Source organism: Oxyura jamaicensis, chromosome 12 (genome assembly GCF_011077185.1).
Source record: "Oxyura jamaicensis isolate SHBP4307 breed ruddy duck chromosome 12, BPBGC_Ojam_1.0, whole genome shotgun sequence".
NCBI classification, from domain to species: Eukaryota; Metazoa; Chordata; class Aves; order Anseriformes; family Anatidae; genus Oxyura; species Oxyura jamaicensis.
The window spans coordinates 5,373,864-5,389,987 of NC_048904.1; the positions used below are offsets into that span (position 1 = coordinate 5,373,864).

The 16,124-nt window shown below is 33.6% G+C and overlaps 1 protein-coding gene across 18 annotated transcripts in view; it reads right to left on the reverse strand.

The window, feature by feature from the left end:
• Positions 1-16,124, reverse strand: part of ATP2B2 (ATPase plasma membrane Ca2+ transporting 2) — a 405,121-nt gene that overhangs the window by 70,092 nt on the left and 318,905 nt on the right. For 16 of the 18 annotated variants that reach the window (XM_035337444.1, XM_035337435.1, XM_035337434.1 and 13 more), the window contains 4 exons: positions 11,582-11,623; positions 9,665-9,829; positions 7,144-7,358; positions 5,641-5,883 (listed from right to left, as the gene is read on the reverse strand). In XM_035337444.1, the coding sequence (XP_035193335.1) occupies positions 5,641-5,883; positions 7,144-7,358; positions 9,665-9,829; positions 11,582-11,623 (665 nt within the window). The remainder of the gene's footprint in view (positions 1-5,640; positions 5,884-7,143; positions 7,359-9,664; positions 9,830-11,581; positions 11,624-16,124) is intronic. The other 2 variants (XM_035337441.1, XM_035337443.1) reach the window with 1 other exon arrangement.

Consider the following 16,124-nt stretch of genomic DNA (forward strand, 5'->3'; position numbering starts at 1 on the left):
CCTTTTTCTTTTTTCCCAATCACTTCTGTCCCCATTTCTTTTCTCTCTCTCTCTTTTTTTTTTTTTTTTCCTTTTTTTAAAATATTTTAATATGGAACACCCTTAGCATTTTAACTTCCTTGGTTAAAACAAGACCCAACCTGAACCTTCATATCAATTAAAACCAAATGGTAATGAAGAGGTTTTATGAATAAATAAAAACCGTAAATAAATGTATCTTTCCAGTTTCAACCACCAAAATAATTTAAAAAGTTGTTTGAATGATAAAAGCTATTTTCTCATGTTTCTCCTCTGAATAAAGAGAATTCTAGTGACATCCAACAGCAGTTTCATTTAGCGTGATTGCCTGTGGCAAACAGCTGCAATAAAATATGGGATCTTTTGCTGTAGCTTCAGGAAATATAAATTCCAAGGATTTTCTGCTGATAGGTATAGCATAATCTGATTTGGGGGTTTTGAGTCTGGTGTAAGAAATGAAACACAATCTTTAATTGTTAGGGTCTTCTATTCTATTTTGTAAACAAGAGTTCATATAAATACACACGCATGTATATGCAGAGATAAAAGGTCTGTGCTCTGTGAGACAAGAATTAGAGAGCTGCAAGCAACTACCGTTGAAAAGATACTTCCATCCTCTTTTCACTCACGGATAACTTTCTAAATTAATCTGAGGAAATGTATGGAAAAATCCATAAACTAACCTACCATTTATGAAGTTCTTTTATTAATTCAGTAACAAACTTCGAAATTATCCACATTCCTGAACACAACTTTAACTCTTCTGGGAAGGTCTTACTATATTGAAAGTGATGGAATTATGAAAGGCAAAAGGAAATGACAGCGAATTTCTGTTGGCTAAATAGTATGTGTATATAAATTATTCTGAGAACATTTTTCCACTAATTAAAAAAAAAATAAATAGACAAGATGAAGTATTTGATAAATGAAATCCAAAGACTTTAAATTTGATGGTTTTAAAAACAATTCTATAAAAGAGAAGTAAATTTTGTACTTTATACACCTCTTTTAAGACTATTTATGAGGGGAAAGTAATGTCTCCCAACAACCTGGATAGCTGTTACTTTTGGATGCAAATATAAATATACGAATAAAATGAACTGTTTCCCCAGCTACTACATCCACGTTCTCAATACCCATGATATATTTTCATTTATTCCTTCAAGGTACTGTTGTGCTTTCAAAACCTTATTTTATCTGTGCACTTTTAAAACCTTATTTTCAGTTACTTTTTACCATTTCACTTCTGTAGAATGCCATTTCTTCTTTTTTTCTCATATTATGGGTTACCTACCTGTTCTGCCAACCTCCCTCCACCCCTCTTCTCCAAGAAAGTATAAAGTGCATTCATTCCACTATTTCTGCATCAGACAATCAGTTAAAAGAACTCTTTAACTAAAAAAAAAAAAAATCTGTGCCAAAACCTCTTGAACTGCTTTCAGTATAATGGCATTAGAAATTTAGTTCCGCTTTTTAAATACTTTCTTTCATTATATATGCATTAAAAATAATTACAGAAAGCAATAAAATGAATTAACACCTTTCTGTTTTTCCCAGTAAGTCTTAATGGCTGAGTCTATGCTGCAGCTCCATCCCACAGCTATGCTGCACATACCCCTGCAGCCAGTCCACTCCCTCAGCGTTGCTCTCCCCCAGCCAAATCCCCTTCTCAGGGCAGCTTGTGGGGAGCTCCTGTTGCTCCCTGCTGGGAGTATCTGGGGCCCTCAAACTCATCAGCAGTCCTGTGAGTAGAGGTCTGTCTGAGTGCACAGTGAAGAGCCTCATCTGGAGCTAGGGTAGGAATGTAACTGGAGTTTGGGTGCGGGCAACCTGGGTATCTTCACTAACTCCTTAGAGAGATGTTAATGTAACAAGCAGGTGGGTTTGTGCGTTACCATAAACAGGAAGCATCATTTTATCTGTTTTGACTGCAATAAAATTGTCTTTTTTTTTTTTTTTTTTTTTTTCTTTATTCACCCCTTTTGTTCTAACCAATAGAGACCTTTTTTGTCCAATAGGCTGTACCAGGTCACATTCATTACTTGACTAACATATATCCATTTGTAAACTACCATATGTTTATTTCATTTCATAAGTTGGCTTGCTGTGGAAAGCAGTGAATGTTTTGCACTTTTCTGTGATGTATCCATCTTTTTCCTTCAAGAGTCCCAGCTAAAGGATGTTCAATACATTGTGCTAAATACTGTGCAAATGCAGTAAATGATGCTTCAGATCTTCAGAACTGAAAACAGCCTGATCCAGATATCCACCTAAGCACAAATAGTTTTTTTTGTTCCCTGGGGACTTAATAAGTACCTAATGAAATGCCTGTGTTAGATCACAGTAACTGGTTCAGTTGTCTTTCCACTGGTACTAAAAATCACTCAACTTATTGCTAATTGTGATCTCTCTTTAATAAGAACATACTATACTCATCCAGACAGCATGCCATCTTTCCCCTCTGACAGCTTTCAGGAAATTAAAAGAATAAACACTTTTATAATTAAAATGGAATTTATGTAAGCAAGAGCTCAAAAGAAGAGTTCAAATCACTGGTTTTAGTATTTGCTACTCCATGTTAGCAGTTAGGTTTTAGCATTACTGCTCCATGATATCTGAGATCAAAGTACTTCTGCTCCAAGTGCAATCTAAGCATTCCCAAAATGCAAATTTTGTTTTCAGAGTAAGAACGTGCTTTACAGACATGCTTTACAGTCCTTATCACAGCTCACGTGCAAAAATATATGAAGTGCAGTTTTTACTTCCGTGGGGAGAGGGTGGGGAAGCTATATAAAACATTAATACTGGGTGAAAGAAAAAAGAAAAAAAGAAAAAAAAAAGACTTTCTGGAGAGCAGCTTCACATAAGAGCAGAAGAGCAGCACTAAAGTTGCTCTGAGGCTAACAGAATGCAAAAGCAGCTCACACAATAACTTAATCCTTGGAAAGCATTAAAAAGAACTATATATAATGATGCTATTGTTTAGTTAGAATAATTTGTGTTTGATCTCTCAGGGAAATTCACATCTTTTATTACAAGCAGTGATATTATGTTCTTTTTATATTTTTATCAACGGTTCAATTGCCCCTTAATCAAACGATAATGCAAGAGGGAACATTTCTCATTCAGCACAGTATCTTGACTAATTTTGCGGCCCCATATGTGATTACTCTGAACATAAGTTCATGCAATGTGCAATTTACAGCGTACACGTAACTATGTAACTAATAATAGAATATGTAAAATTCAGTCTTTGTGACATAGCACTCATATGCCCTTTGGGTTTGAGCTGATATTCACAATTTGATTTAACATGCCCTAAGAATGAGTGCATAAGCATGTATTCAGTATTAGCAGTTAGAAAAATAGTTCTGCACACTTCATCCTGGAAAAAAAAAATCCTTATGTATTTTTTTCTATATTTATGATTTGTAATGAATAAGGGCTTTGGAGCAACACATTTTATCTTAAACTTTGGCTTAGGCATGCTGTAACAATAAACTCCTCTGATACTGGAGTATTCTCACGGGGTCCATACTGCAAGGCTTGACCTAATGATGCTGTTATAAGAGCTAAAAAATCCCCACTAATTTTATACAGATGAGTTCAAGTTGTCATCTGATATGCAACCACACAATGGTGATTTCCAGAGAATTTCACCCGTTTTTCAATTTTTCGGAGAGTTGGTCTCAGTGCAAAGCTGTAAAAGAATTGAAGTGGTGAAACATTGACTCCTTTTAATAGGCACATACCATTAACTTTAGTGAGAAGCATTGAATCTTAGCTATGGGGAAGGTAAAAAACAACACCACTATGTTGACACCACAATGAAATTTTAAAACTACTATTGACGAGAACATTTTCTGTCAAATGAAACTATTACCACAAGAGAAAGAGAGAACATTAAACATGTATCACAGATGCATCCCTTTGGAAACTGGTCGAGTATCTTACCACATCTTGCTCAGAAAGTTAAACTTCTTCTGAGATTCAGAGAGCCTGAACTCGTATGGAAGTTGAACAAAAACACCTTATTACTGCGTTTGATCTCAAGAATTCAAAACGAGCAGCAGCAAAACACAAAACAACTGAAGTGCAGATGATGCTGTGTCTTACCCGACTTACTATCAGCCAACCTGCCTGTTCTGTGCCACATCATCTCAGAAATGAGTAAAATTCTGCCAATGTTGGTAACATTTTACCAAAGCACTCCCAACACTGAACTCCACAGTGACAGCTAGGACTGATGCTGGTGACTAGCATTATCACTGCAGCAATAATATAAACACAAATGCACATATCTGCCTATTCTCCTTCATTCCTGTCTCTGTATTACCTTGTCTTAACTCCAGTCTGTGTACTGAGGCTGACTTTGGTCCCATTTCACTTCCTACAGAAGGAAGTACCCAGATGTACTGGGGCTGTAATTATATTAAAATATATGGGTATGTTCCTCTCTCCAACAATCAAAATATGAAAACATGCATTTACTCAGCAACAGAAAAATATTCTTACGAATTTTAAAATATGCAAATTAGAATTCAAAAAGCCACTGCCATAAAATATCCACCCAGCATTTACATGGAACCTCCCAAAATAGGAAGGCCCATCTTTCATTTCATCAACCCTAACCTGGACAGACCATAGGAAAAAGAAGAATGAGGTCCAGGATTCAGCTGGGAACAGGCACTTTTAGTTGGATCCTCACAGCTGAAACGTGCAAGTCCAGGGTATCTAAATTTAAAGTCAAAAGGGGTAGCTCGAACCTCATTTGACTACACCTACTTCTCCTTGCAGTGCAAGAAAAGAGGTGCTTTCACACTGCTGGATGATTTCAGCTGCAAGGTGTCAACAAACATGGTCTGTCTGAGCTATTGGAGCCACTGTGTCCACTCTCAGTGTAAGAAGTAGATCAAGCTGTCTTGGGGCTGGTGCTCCTCACATTTCCCTTTCCAGAGAGCTTTCAGTGAGAACTGAAGAGGGGGTGCATCATGGCACAGATGACTGAAGGGTGCTGAAGTTGTAGCCTCACTTCACATACTAGCCCTAGTTAAACAGTTTTTCCTCAGGAGCATTCATTTCAAAGCACCTTTGCCACAAACACACTTCACACGCTTGCTTAAGTTTTATCTAAAAATTCTTCTTCCAAATGTTGATTGTTACTAACATCCAGTTAGCATTGCTAACTGCATTAACTTCAGTTAATTGCATTAACTTAACTGATTTAACCAATCCCATTTGTCTCATTGACGAATTAAAACACAAAATATTTTTACACACATGAAGTCTCAATGAAAACTAGTTTTGTAAAGTTACCTGTATACAGATTAGACCAACCCAACCCAACAACAGCGGGAGTTTTTAAAATATAGCATGGTCTTGTATATACAAGTACAATCCTATTCTCCAAAACAACAACAACCCCCCCACACACATACACACACACACACACAAAACACCACCCACACATAAGATAAATAATTTTTACAACCTGCTCTCATTTTGAGGACCTTAACGGTATTTAACAATTGATGATCAACAACAGGATGTTAAGGAATTAACAATGCTTAAAAAATATAACTTGTGTCATGTTTCATTTTAGTGACAGAAAGCCCAGCTTACCAGAATTTTTGTAGTATAAGCACTGTTGATAGCGATGGCATTTACCAGCAATTCAAGGGTTTTGGCAGGTACAGAATCTGGGTCAGGGATCTCTTTGTAGTGGACATCACCGACATACGCTTGGACGACTGTCATCCGGTTGGTTGTTAGTGTGCCTGTTTTGTCGGAGCAGATGGCTGTAGCATTACCCATAGTTTCACAAGCATCTAAGTGGCGGACCAGATTGTTATCCTTCATCATTTTCTGAGAGAAAGCAAAAATAAAATACATTCAAGATTTGGTTTGACAAATCTCAATCAGTTATACAAAGGACAAAAGCATATATTCAGTCTTGTTCATTAGCATGTAATGCTCAACCAGAACTTTAATTGTAAAAGTCCTAGTTATAGACAACCAGTGATCATCTTGAAATAATTTTGCTTTTGATAAAATTACATAGTTCCATCTTCTTTACATATTTTATTTTATTCTGATAAGTAGAACAGAAAAAATTAGCTAAAGTACCTGAAGATAACAGGATTTTTTAAACAGAATCATTATAGTAAATATTATAAAATTATGAATTTTTTATATTTCCTTTTGATTTTTTCTTTCAGCTTAACTCCTAAACATAATGAATTAGTGTAATTAGAATTAAAGCTAAACATCAAGAGTAATTAGTAGTGTAAATAAAGTTACCTATTAGAACAAAATCTGTAACTGCACAGAATATGAATTGTTTGTGAGATATTATCCTCCAGACACATTCTTCTTTATTTTAACCTTGAGTGTCTAGTCAAATATTACATCCTTCTTTTCAATACCGTGTCCAATGCCAGTACGTTATTTTGTAGCACATGGAGCGACTACACATCTTGCAAACCAACCAAACCAACCAAGCCAAACCACAGCAACAACAACTCCACCACACGTTATCCTTGTTTATATGTTTTCACTATTAAAGAATTCTGTGCCCAATCACCTGACCCTTACTTTCAGAAAAGTGTCTTACACTTTCAGGGCACAGTATCACCAGTTGAAGGCAAACGCATATTACAGTTTGATACTGCAAATATAGATACACATGGATGTGCTGTATCTACTTGGTGAAGGGCAAAATGAGAAGGGGAAATATTTTTAAAGCAGCTACAGTCTCTTCTAGAAAAATCACATTCTTGAGTATTTTTGTTAATGATATTTGACTAAAGAATAAATCAAGCTATTTCTTTGTGATGTTTATGTTATTTTTTTACATGCTAAATGGAAATAAACTACAGAATTTTCATTAGAGATTCCTAGAATGTTTACATAAGGCCCATCTGAATAAATTGCTAAAGCAATCCAAGAAAATTCTTATACAGATAATGGAATAATCTGCAAGTCCGGTATTTTAATCCTCTTTAATTTCCTAACCAAATCACTTACATTAACTACAAGCATCTACAACCACATTTAAGAAAAACCTTGCCTTCTTTGAAACAGAAAAGTATTTTTTCTTACATTATTATTTTTAATGTCTCTTACCTTTACTGAATAAGCCAGAGAAATAGTGACAGCAAGTGGAAGTCCCTCAGGAACAGCAACCACAAGTACAGTAACACCAATAATGAAGAATTTAACAAAATACTGAACGTAGACAGGAGTGCACTCAGGCAGCCACTGTTTCTTTTTGACCACAAAGGTGTCGATGGCAAAATAGAGTACCAAAATGATTACAGTGATGGCAGACATCACCAAACCTGAAAATAAAAATAATCAATTACTATGAAGCAAAAACCAAACAATTAAAAACATGCAATTAGAAATTTATATTTGAGTTTCATATGGAATTATTTTCTTATTCTACATGAGATTTTACATTACCACTAGTACCAATAATAGTAAATCATACAATGTAGAGGAAAACATTACTATAAAACACTTTCAACATAAACCGTTATTGTAATACAATTACAACAGCCATACATTCTAATGAGTAAAGAAAGACTCAATTCAGAACAGCCGGATGCTGCTGCACCATTTCTAAGCACCATCTCACCGCTGCCTTTAAAACTTCCCAGTAACTCTAGAGTAAATCCTGATGATTAAGCCATGTTTTTCAAGTTTAGTACATTACTTTGCTAGTCTAAATATTCAAACAACATTTCCTCATCTTTCTTTTTAAATAAGTTTATCTTGAGAGGCTTGAGAAAAGGAGTATCTTTTAGTTTATTTTGTTATGTAGAATATTTTAGACTGAGGTATCCAGTCAAAAACAATAATATATGATTGTCCACAGTTATGTAATTGGTCTTCTGGGAAAAAAAAAAAAAAAAAAAAAAAAAAAAAAAGGATTAATAGTGCTTCCAAGGTTTCCCTTTTCAAAGGGACATATGAAAATAATGCATATGTTTGTGAGGAGAGTCTCAAAAGAGTACAACACTGACAGTATATCACGTGAGAGACTAATAAATATTTCACAGAATTCTAAGAAGATCCTGTGGATTATATGTTCTCTTGATGACACAGACTTTGCTAAGATAGTATTTCTCCTTTACAACTATGTTCCTGAATTTAAGTGACAAATAAAAACTGGTTGCCATTAGAACATCTATTTTACTTTGCTAATATTAGCGCTCTTTGGCTTTGGATAAGAAGCCAAGCCTGCATTTCAGCATATACTGATTTTTGTCTAAAGAGATCATCAATAGAAGGAGGATTCTGTGAATTCCACGTCTTGACTGAAGTTAAAAATATATAAATAAAAAGGTAAGCTAAAGGATGTTAAGGTTGACAGGAAACAGGGAACTCAGGGAGACCATACCAGAGGATAATAGAAAATCCATTAAAATATTATACAGGTAAATCTTTATGGCAATATAAGATATTTCCATAGACTGCCTAATAAAGAAAAAAAAAAATGAGGCCATAATTAATGTAATTCATATTACTTGTCACAGTATGGTTAGAAAGACCTGTACTGTTACTTTAAAAATGACATCTATATGCATTCCAAAACACCAGAGAGAGTAATAAACAGAAAGCAATGTAGAAAGATACTTAGTCTAGGAAGTTAATAATCATAAAAAATGAAGTGTTTTTATATCAATGCATACTGTTGTATACCTAGCAAGAAAACAGAAAAGCTTGTGGAATATGAAGATGGGCAAAGTATTAAATTGAATATTAAAAAGATGATAAGTGTAAATTCTTAGTCATGCACTGTTCAGGCAAAGAGACAGACGTGGCATCATGGGGTTCTGTGATCAGCTAAGTGTACTCAACTGAAAATAATTAGAAGGAACAGTAGGGGTACAGATGAGATTGGTAAAGAAGTATAAAGGAGATTCAACAGAGGTGAGGAAGTTAGGACTCTGTTATATGGCCACAGCCAGGGATGAGTAGAATTAAAGAGACCAAGATCTCTTTAATACTACTAGGAAAAAAAAAAAAAGAAAAAAAAAAAAAAACTAATGAACATTATGTCATTATGAAAGATCTTAACTTTCTATCTCCATGTTGGAGAAAAAGGGACTTTTAACAGTAGGGACCAGATGGTACTGGATACAAGAGTCAACAGATATATTTGGATAGAAGATCCAAATATCCTGGATCTTGACACAAGAGTCAACGTCATATTTGGATAGAAGGCATGAACATGGATATTAAGAATGATTTCAGAATCCATAGAGGGAAATACTGTGAGAGTGACATTTTGAGATGATATTAGAGATTCTGAAACTGTGTACTTAGAAGTTCTAAGGGAGGAGGAAATTAAATATCATGTAATTACTGAATTTGGGAGTATCAAGTAAGCTACATTTCATTTTGATTCAAATATTCATTACATTCCAAGTTGCCCAAAGCTTTCTGTTTCTTGATGGTCAAAACTAAGTTTTTGAAGATAAAAGATCTTCAGTACCACCTACTGTCCTCATGACAGTACTATGACAATCAATTTCTAAATATTGCAGTAATAAAGCACTACTCTTTTAAGAATACCTTGCTTAGAAACCCTTTGTTGTTACTACAACACACTGCTATTCAGACAATTATACAGTCATACCTGCTTTGCCTATCTGGACTGCCAGCTTAGTCAGCTTTCCCTGAAGCACAGATTTTTCTTTCTTGTGCATGTTGGATTTCTTCTTGTCTTTGTCATCTCCTTCTCCCCCTTCTGCACTCTTCAGTGGCTGCATCTCCATGGCAGCAGCCCCATCCTGCTGCTTGGCTAATAATGCAGAACAAAACTGTTACTCCAGAACTGTTCTCCATTTTTCTTCTCCTAGTGTTGATACTTACTGAATACCCCCAGCAACACCCCTGTTGGGGCTGATGATTGGAACTATGCACAGAATTACCCTTTGCTCCCACAGCAGACAGATGCCCACACGAGGACCCAGCGGGGTTCCGCAGGGGCACAAATGTACAAGTGTACCCATGAGCACTTCACACACATGGGAATATGTAACGCACCAGTTGTTGAGTACCAGGAAAACCATTACTTTTGGTTTTGTTTGTTTGTTTGTTTATAGCCAATGATATTCTGTGTTATACACATATATATCACTTAATGTGTTGCAAAACACTTGGCAAGTAACAGTACATCAGTACTGCAGGATTTCCTAGAATAGCAGATCTCAAACATTTTAGCAAGTTGACTATCTATAATTCACTAAATTTTGGTATGCCTCATAGATTACAATGCACTTTTATAATCTTAATTTTAAAGACAATGTTTTAAAAGCAGTGTGGTTCCACAGACACTCCACAAACAGATCTGCGTGACTGCATAGGCACCTCTGTAACCTGTGGACCACACTTTGCGAACCGCTATTCTAGAGTAATACCAGACTTTAAAGGTTTCCTTAGCATTTAGTGTTCAAGTAGCTTGACCATAAGGTCAGATAGCAAAACCATCGTAATTATCCCATTTAAAAAATAAAAACAAAAAATTACAAGCTAAAGCATACATTCCTGAAAGAATGCTAATGCTAAAGGAAACTTTTAGTATCAAAAAGCAAGATTTTTTTTTTTAATGAAAAAAAAAAAAAGACATTCCAATTTATATATGTGTATGTGTCAGTTTTGTATAGAAAGAAGACAAAAGTAAATTAAACAATGAGATGAAACAGATCTGCTCAGCTTTGACATTCCTGAACAGTTTTTACAAAATCATGCTTCTCTGACCTGGAAATCTAATTGTTTTGTTTAACTTTAAAATGTATTCATTTAGTTTAATTTTATTTAATGGTTCTGCACCACTAACAATTGAGTTTATCTATTCTATTTCTATCTACCATCTTTGCAAAGTTTAGAATTATCTGAAGACAAAATTATAGTTTAATTTACTTACTTGGCATAATCTAAATCATGATATCTGGTGTCTTATTTAACAAAACATGGAAACATGACTTTTCTTCAGAGGAAGCAAAATATTTATTTCTATTTCTTCCTGAGATTGCACATTAACAAAGAAACACCTAATATTCTTAATCTTCCTTTTATTTATCATTATAGCACACTTTTACATTGCTAAATAACCTGAGGCATTAAAGTTTCCTGTTGTTATTATTTTTTTTTTAACCTTCTCCCTGCAATTGAAAATATGCTTATACAATGTCATTAAACACCAAAGATGACCAAACATATCAAAAAGAGAGTTGGAAACTCACTCATGATATATAGCATACATAACTTGCACAAGAAAAATGAATCCAAATGCTTCGTGACATGACAGCATCTTTTAAAAACATCTTATTATAAATAATTATTTTTTCCTATCCTAAATATCTGATACATCAAAATTCTATAAATTACAATTCTACAATTTCTTTGGTAGGATCTTTTTTCAATATTGCTTGAATAGGGCCATTTTTACATATATGCACAAATCACAAACTCTTGTTTTATTTTTTAACAGAATCTACCTACATATGCTAAACATAAAATCCACAACCTGCTTAATAGGAAAGAAGATTACCTTTGTTCTGGCTGTTCTCCATATTCCCATCCTGCATTTTGCCTATATGATGAAAAATTTCAACAGACAACAGACAGTAAACAATCTTCACCCAAGACAGAACATGAAAATGGGAATTTAAATAAAAAAGGCAGACAAAAGTAATGAGCATGTTACAGATACTTATTGATGATCAGTAGCCCTTATTATTATATGTTTATTAGAAGCATAGACAACTTAGCTGGACACATTCAAGCAACTGCAGTCAATTTCAATGTTGTAACATAAAACACTAAATATCATTGCATTTTCTGAGCAAATTGCAGAAGTTATGAGGCTGATACTAAGAAAGAGAATCTACCAGAAAGTAGAATTTTAATAATAAACGTGAACTTTCAGATATCTAATATTTAATAAAACCACAGTTATAATCTGGCACACAGTAGTATAGAGCATGACCTCCTTAACGTATGCCAAAATTAAATAAATTATTTTAGTAAATTAAGAAAAAATATAAAAATAAATGTTAATAAATATAAATAAATAAAACTGTAAAATGACATCTTCCTTACTTATATTATTTAACAAGTTACTCCTGCAAATATGAGTGCCAGGTGGTCATCCTATATTCAGATTTATCCTAAAGAGAGATGTCAAATGCATCTGTAATTTGCAATTTAATATTTCAGCTACATTTAGTCTTACCATACCTAAATCATTATTTGTATTCTTTAAAACTGACAATATACCATTTGAAAGTGTATATTAAATTAAAATGGTAAAAATATCAGTTAGAGCATACAAAACTCTGGTATAACTAGTAAATTATATCAAGTGTATTCAAAATTTCTTGGTGGTATAACTTGAGAAACTGTCACAGTGATAAATTAATCTCTTGGAACAGACTATTTGAATTTTGTAAATATTATATTCCAAATGGATGACATCCTCTCCTTGTAGTTAGCTATAGTGCCCAATAGAAAAATAATACTAAGGAAAATTAATAGTAAAAATTTCTTCACAGGATTTTTGACACACTATAGTAAGAAAAGTATCATTAAAGTTTGTTAACCAAAACTATAGTTAAGTCCTGCTCTTCAGTTAAGTCCTGCTCTTCAGACTTCCTGTGCTAACAGAGCAGGAATTAACATGCACAGTGAAGCAGCAGATATTATGCTTCAATACATGCATTAATTTTTCCACTCTGTGCTGTGAATACATAGTAGTAAAATTGGAAGGCTAAGATGCATTTCTTACACGTTTGTTTGTTCAGTAATTGGGGATCACTAAAGACTTAATTCTCTTAAAAAGAGTAAAAATGGCCAAATAGGTTATAAATGACATTGCACCCCAGGCTAATAGGCTACAGCCATGGAGAAATTCCAACGTGAAGAATTACATTAGAGAAATTGATGGTTTGCTACATATAATGATCTCAGTACTCAGGTTACTAAAGTTTGCTGAAGTAGACTATTTAGCATCAAATGCATGTCTATTTTTAACTCTATTCACAGCTTGGTTATAATACGATTTTAAAAAACAAGTGATACCTATCTTCCAAAGACCTATGTCTTCCCAGGAATCTATGACTTTGGGCAAAAACAAGTTTGTTTTCACTGTGATATTTGCTCAAAAATTTTTGCTTCATCTAAAAATTGCAGAGGAAAAAAAAAAAAAAAAGAAAAAAAAAAAAAGCTGAACTTGATATCTTCCTAATCACTATTTTTCTTAGAATGCTTTATAATACAGATAGAGGAAGGCATAAAACATCACCAGACATAAAGATTTCCGGCTAGTGGAAAAAGCCTTCCTTAATAGCTGGGACACATTAATTTAGAGCAGACGTAGTCTGCACTGTGTTCTGCTTTACAGTTTTTTGTTGTTGTTGTTGTTGTTTTTTATGACAATTCAAAACCTTAAAGCATTAGAATTAAAGATTCTTCAATTAAAAAAAAATAAACAAAAACAAAAAAAAAAGAGCTTCACAACTGGCAAAAACAAAATTCACTACTGTTTTCCATGTATACCAAAATATTTAACTTTATTATCTATAATTGCTTTTTATTAGGGGCATAATAATTTTTGTAATGAGTTAAATTAAGAATTCATCTACCCCAGCTACCTACAAAATGGACAATCATTAACAACAACGTAAACATATATATATTTAAAATAACAAAGAATAAGTAATTATGATAAATGAAAGAATACAGTAAAGGGAAGTAAATTATTTCCTATAATTTCTTGAATCTTAAGTTTCCACTTGAATACAAATTATGAAGAAAGAAATCAAGATGACAGAATCTCTACTGCTGAGAAATCCTTCTTTCAGTTTGTGCTAGGACCAGAAACACTAACCCATCTCTCTGACCTTTGTGCATTGTTTAGAAAAACAAAAAGGATTAGTAAGTACTAATATTTTATATTAAATGCAATATATAATTCCCCAGAAACATATTTTTAATATTTTTAATAAATAATTTTCTTTTATTTTTGGAAATAAGTAAATAAAAGGGACAGTGTGCCCTGAAATCTGGGGGAATTAATCAGCGTTTATTTCTACCACTTTTCTGAGCAAGGCCAAAAAATCAGAAAGTTTAGAAAAGGCTACAGAGCCTCTTAATATGACTTGAATTCTGCAGCTGCTTTGGAAGCTTTGGATTTGAATAAAAAATGTTTTGCATATTGCCTTTACCTGATGAAAATTCCCATCACTTTACTTGGAACATACCCACGACATCACTAACGCCAAAGTTCTTATGCCCAAAAGGTTACTTCACCTTCCACAGAAAACTTCCCTTTCCCTCCCACAGCCCTTTATGAAGAGTTAATGAGACAAAATAACAAAATCCTTCTGCTGGCAATAGAAATTGTTTGCTCATTGGAATAACAACTTGAAATCACCTCAAGAACCTGATTTAGTTATATTCTCATGTTGTGTCATAGAACAAAAAAAGAAAACACCCTACTGATCTTCCAAAATGTCTCATGTTGCAATATAAATCAGTTGCAGCTCTTTTCATGTCATGTCAGTTATATTATGCAGCTAGTAAGAACAGACGCACATGGCAGATCTATATATAGGGGGAGAAGTGACGTATTTGAAGTGAATCATTAGGAATTCTTCCCTGCAATATGATATCAGAATCAATGCATTCGTGAAACACAGGTTAACTACAAAAGAATAACCCTTATGCCACTGATCAAATAGAAAGTTTTAGGTAATTCCTTTATGCATTCACTAAATAACTCCTCTTGCAATTCAGGAAATACATTAAAATATATTAAAACTGCAAATAGCTTTGCAGAAAAAGAACAGAAATATACATATGGTAGAACAGATAGAATTAGCAGTAGATGTGAAGTATTCCAGCTGAGACATTTCTCTGAGCCTGGTATGGTATTTCTATAGGAAAAATTTATAATTTATAATTTTAATTACAATATATTTTTATTTTATAATTTATAATTTTAAATAAAAAATTATATAAGTTGTGACACACACACACACACACAAAAGGAAATCCTGATTTAGGAATAAGGCTGGACAATGACCAACATTGCTTTCTTCAACCAAATCATATTTGGGATAAACAAGCTGTAAACAAACAGCACTGCTTCTTCCCATATTTACTTTATAACAATTTATATTTTCTAAATACTGTACTATTAAACCAGAGGAAAATTCATGAATTGCTACCTTTCTATAAAATGTTCTGATCTGCTTATAACCCAAACTAGTAACCTTTTAAGAACTGAATATATTTTCTGGATTTTTTTTTTTTTTAACAAAAAAGACCATCAGACAATTATGCATTTTCATTTGAACTACTAGAAATAACTACTAGTATGTCATAGTTCCTTATATAGCAGGTGGCAAACAACAGGATGTGTCACAAGCCTACATGCCTTTATCACTATCACTGACTGAAAATAAAAAGCATTTTTCTGTGTCAACTGAATATTGGTAACTAAGACATAAATAAATTTATTTTAAATTGTAATGCTTTGACTTTCAACTAGCAAGCAACATAATTTCCTGTTCTAAGTATTTATTCAAGCATATAATATTTTTGTTCATATTTGAAGGTATGCTCTACACAGAGATATCAGACACTAGGTAAAAATGCTTGTTTCCAGTTATATCTCAGGGAAAATTCTAAGGCATCATTGAAAAAAAATAATTTAATCTAGATTGGAAAAATAGCTACAAGAACTTGATCTCCTCACTTTAGAACTTCTTTCCTTCCTTTCTCTTCTCCAAGCCCCCTGCAAAACATAGATACCTTTTAAGTATTCTCAACTCATCGTCACTGCTGACTAGAAAAACGCATGGTATAAACAGACACCAGACTTTGGCAATTTCCCAGACAATTTCAAAGCACTAAAATTCAACTCTGCTTGCTGTCATGGTTCTCCTCTGAACACACCATCAAGAAAGTTGAATTATAGGAAGTTTCTTCTCTCCATGTTGATCAAAGATGTGCAGAATTCACTTGACTGCCTCACCTCAGAAAAGGTGAAAGCAGAAAGATATTCAGTTGCACAAGCAATTCACTTCTAC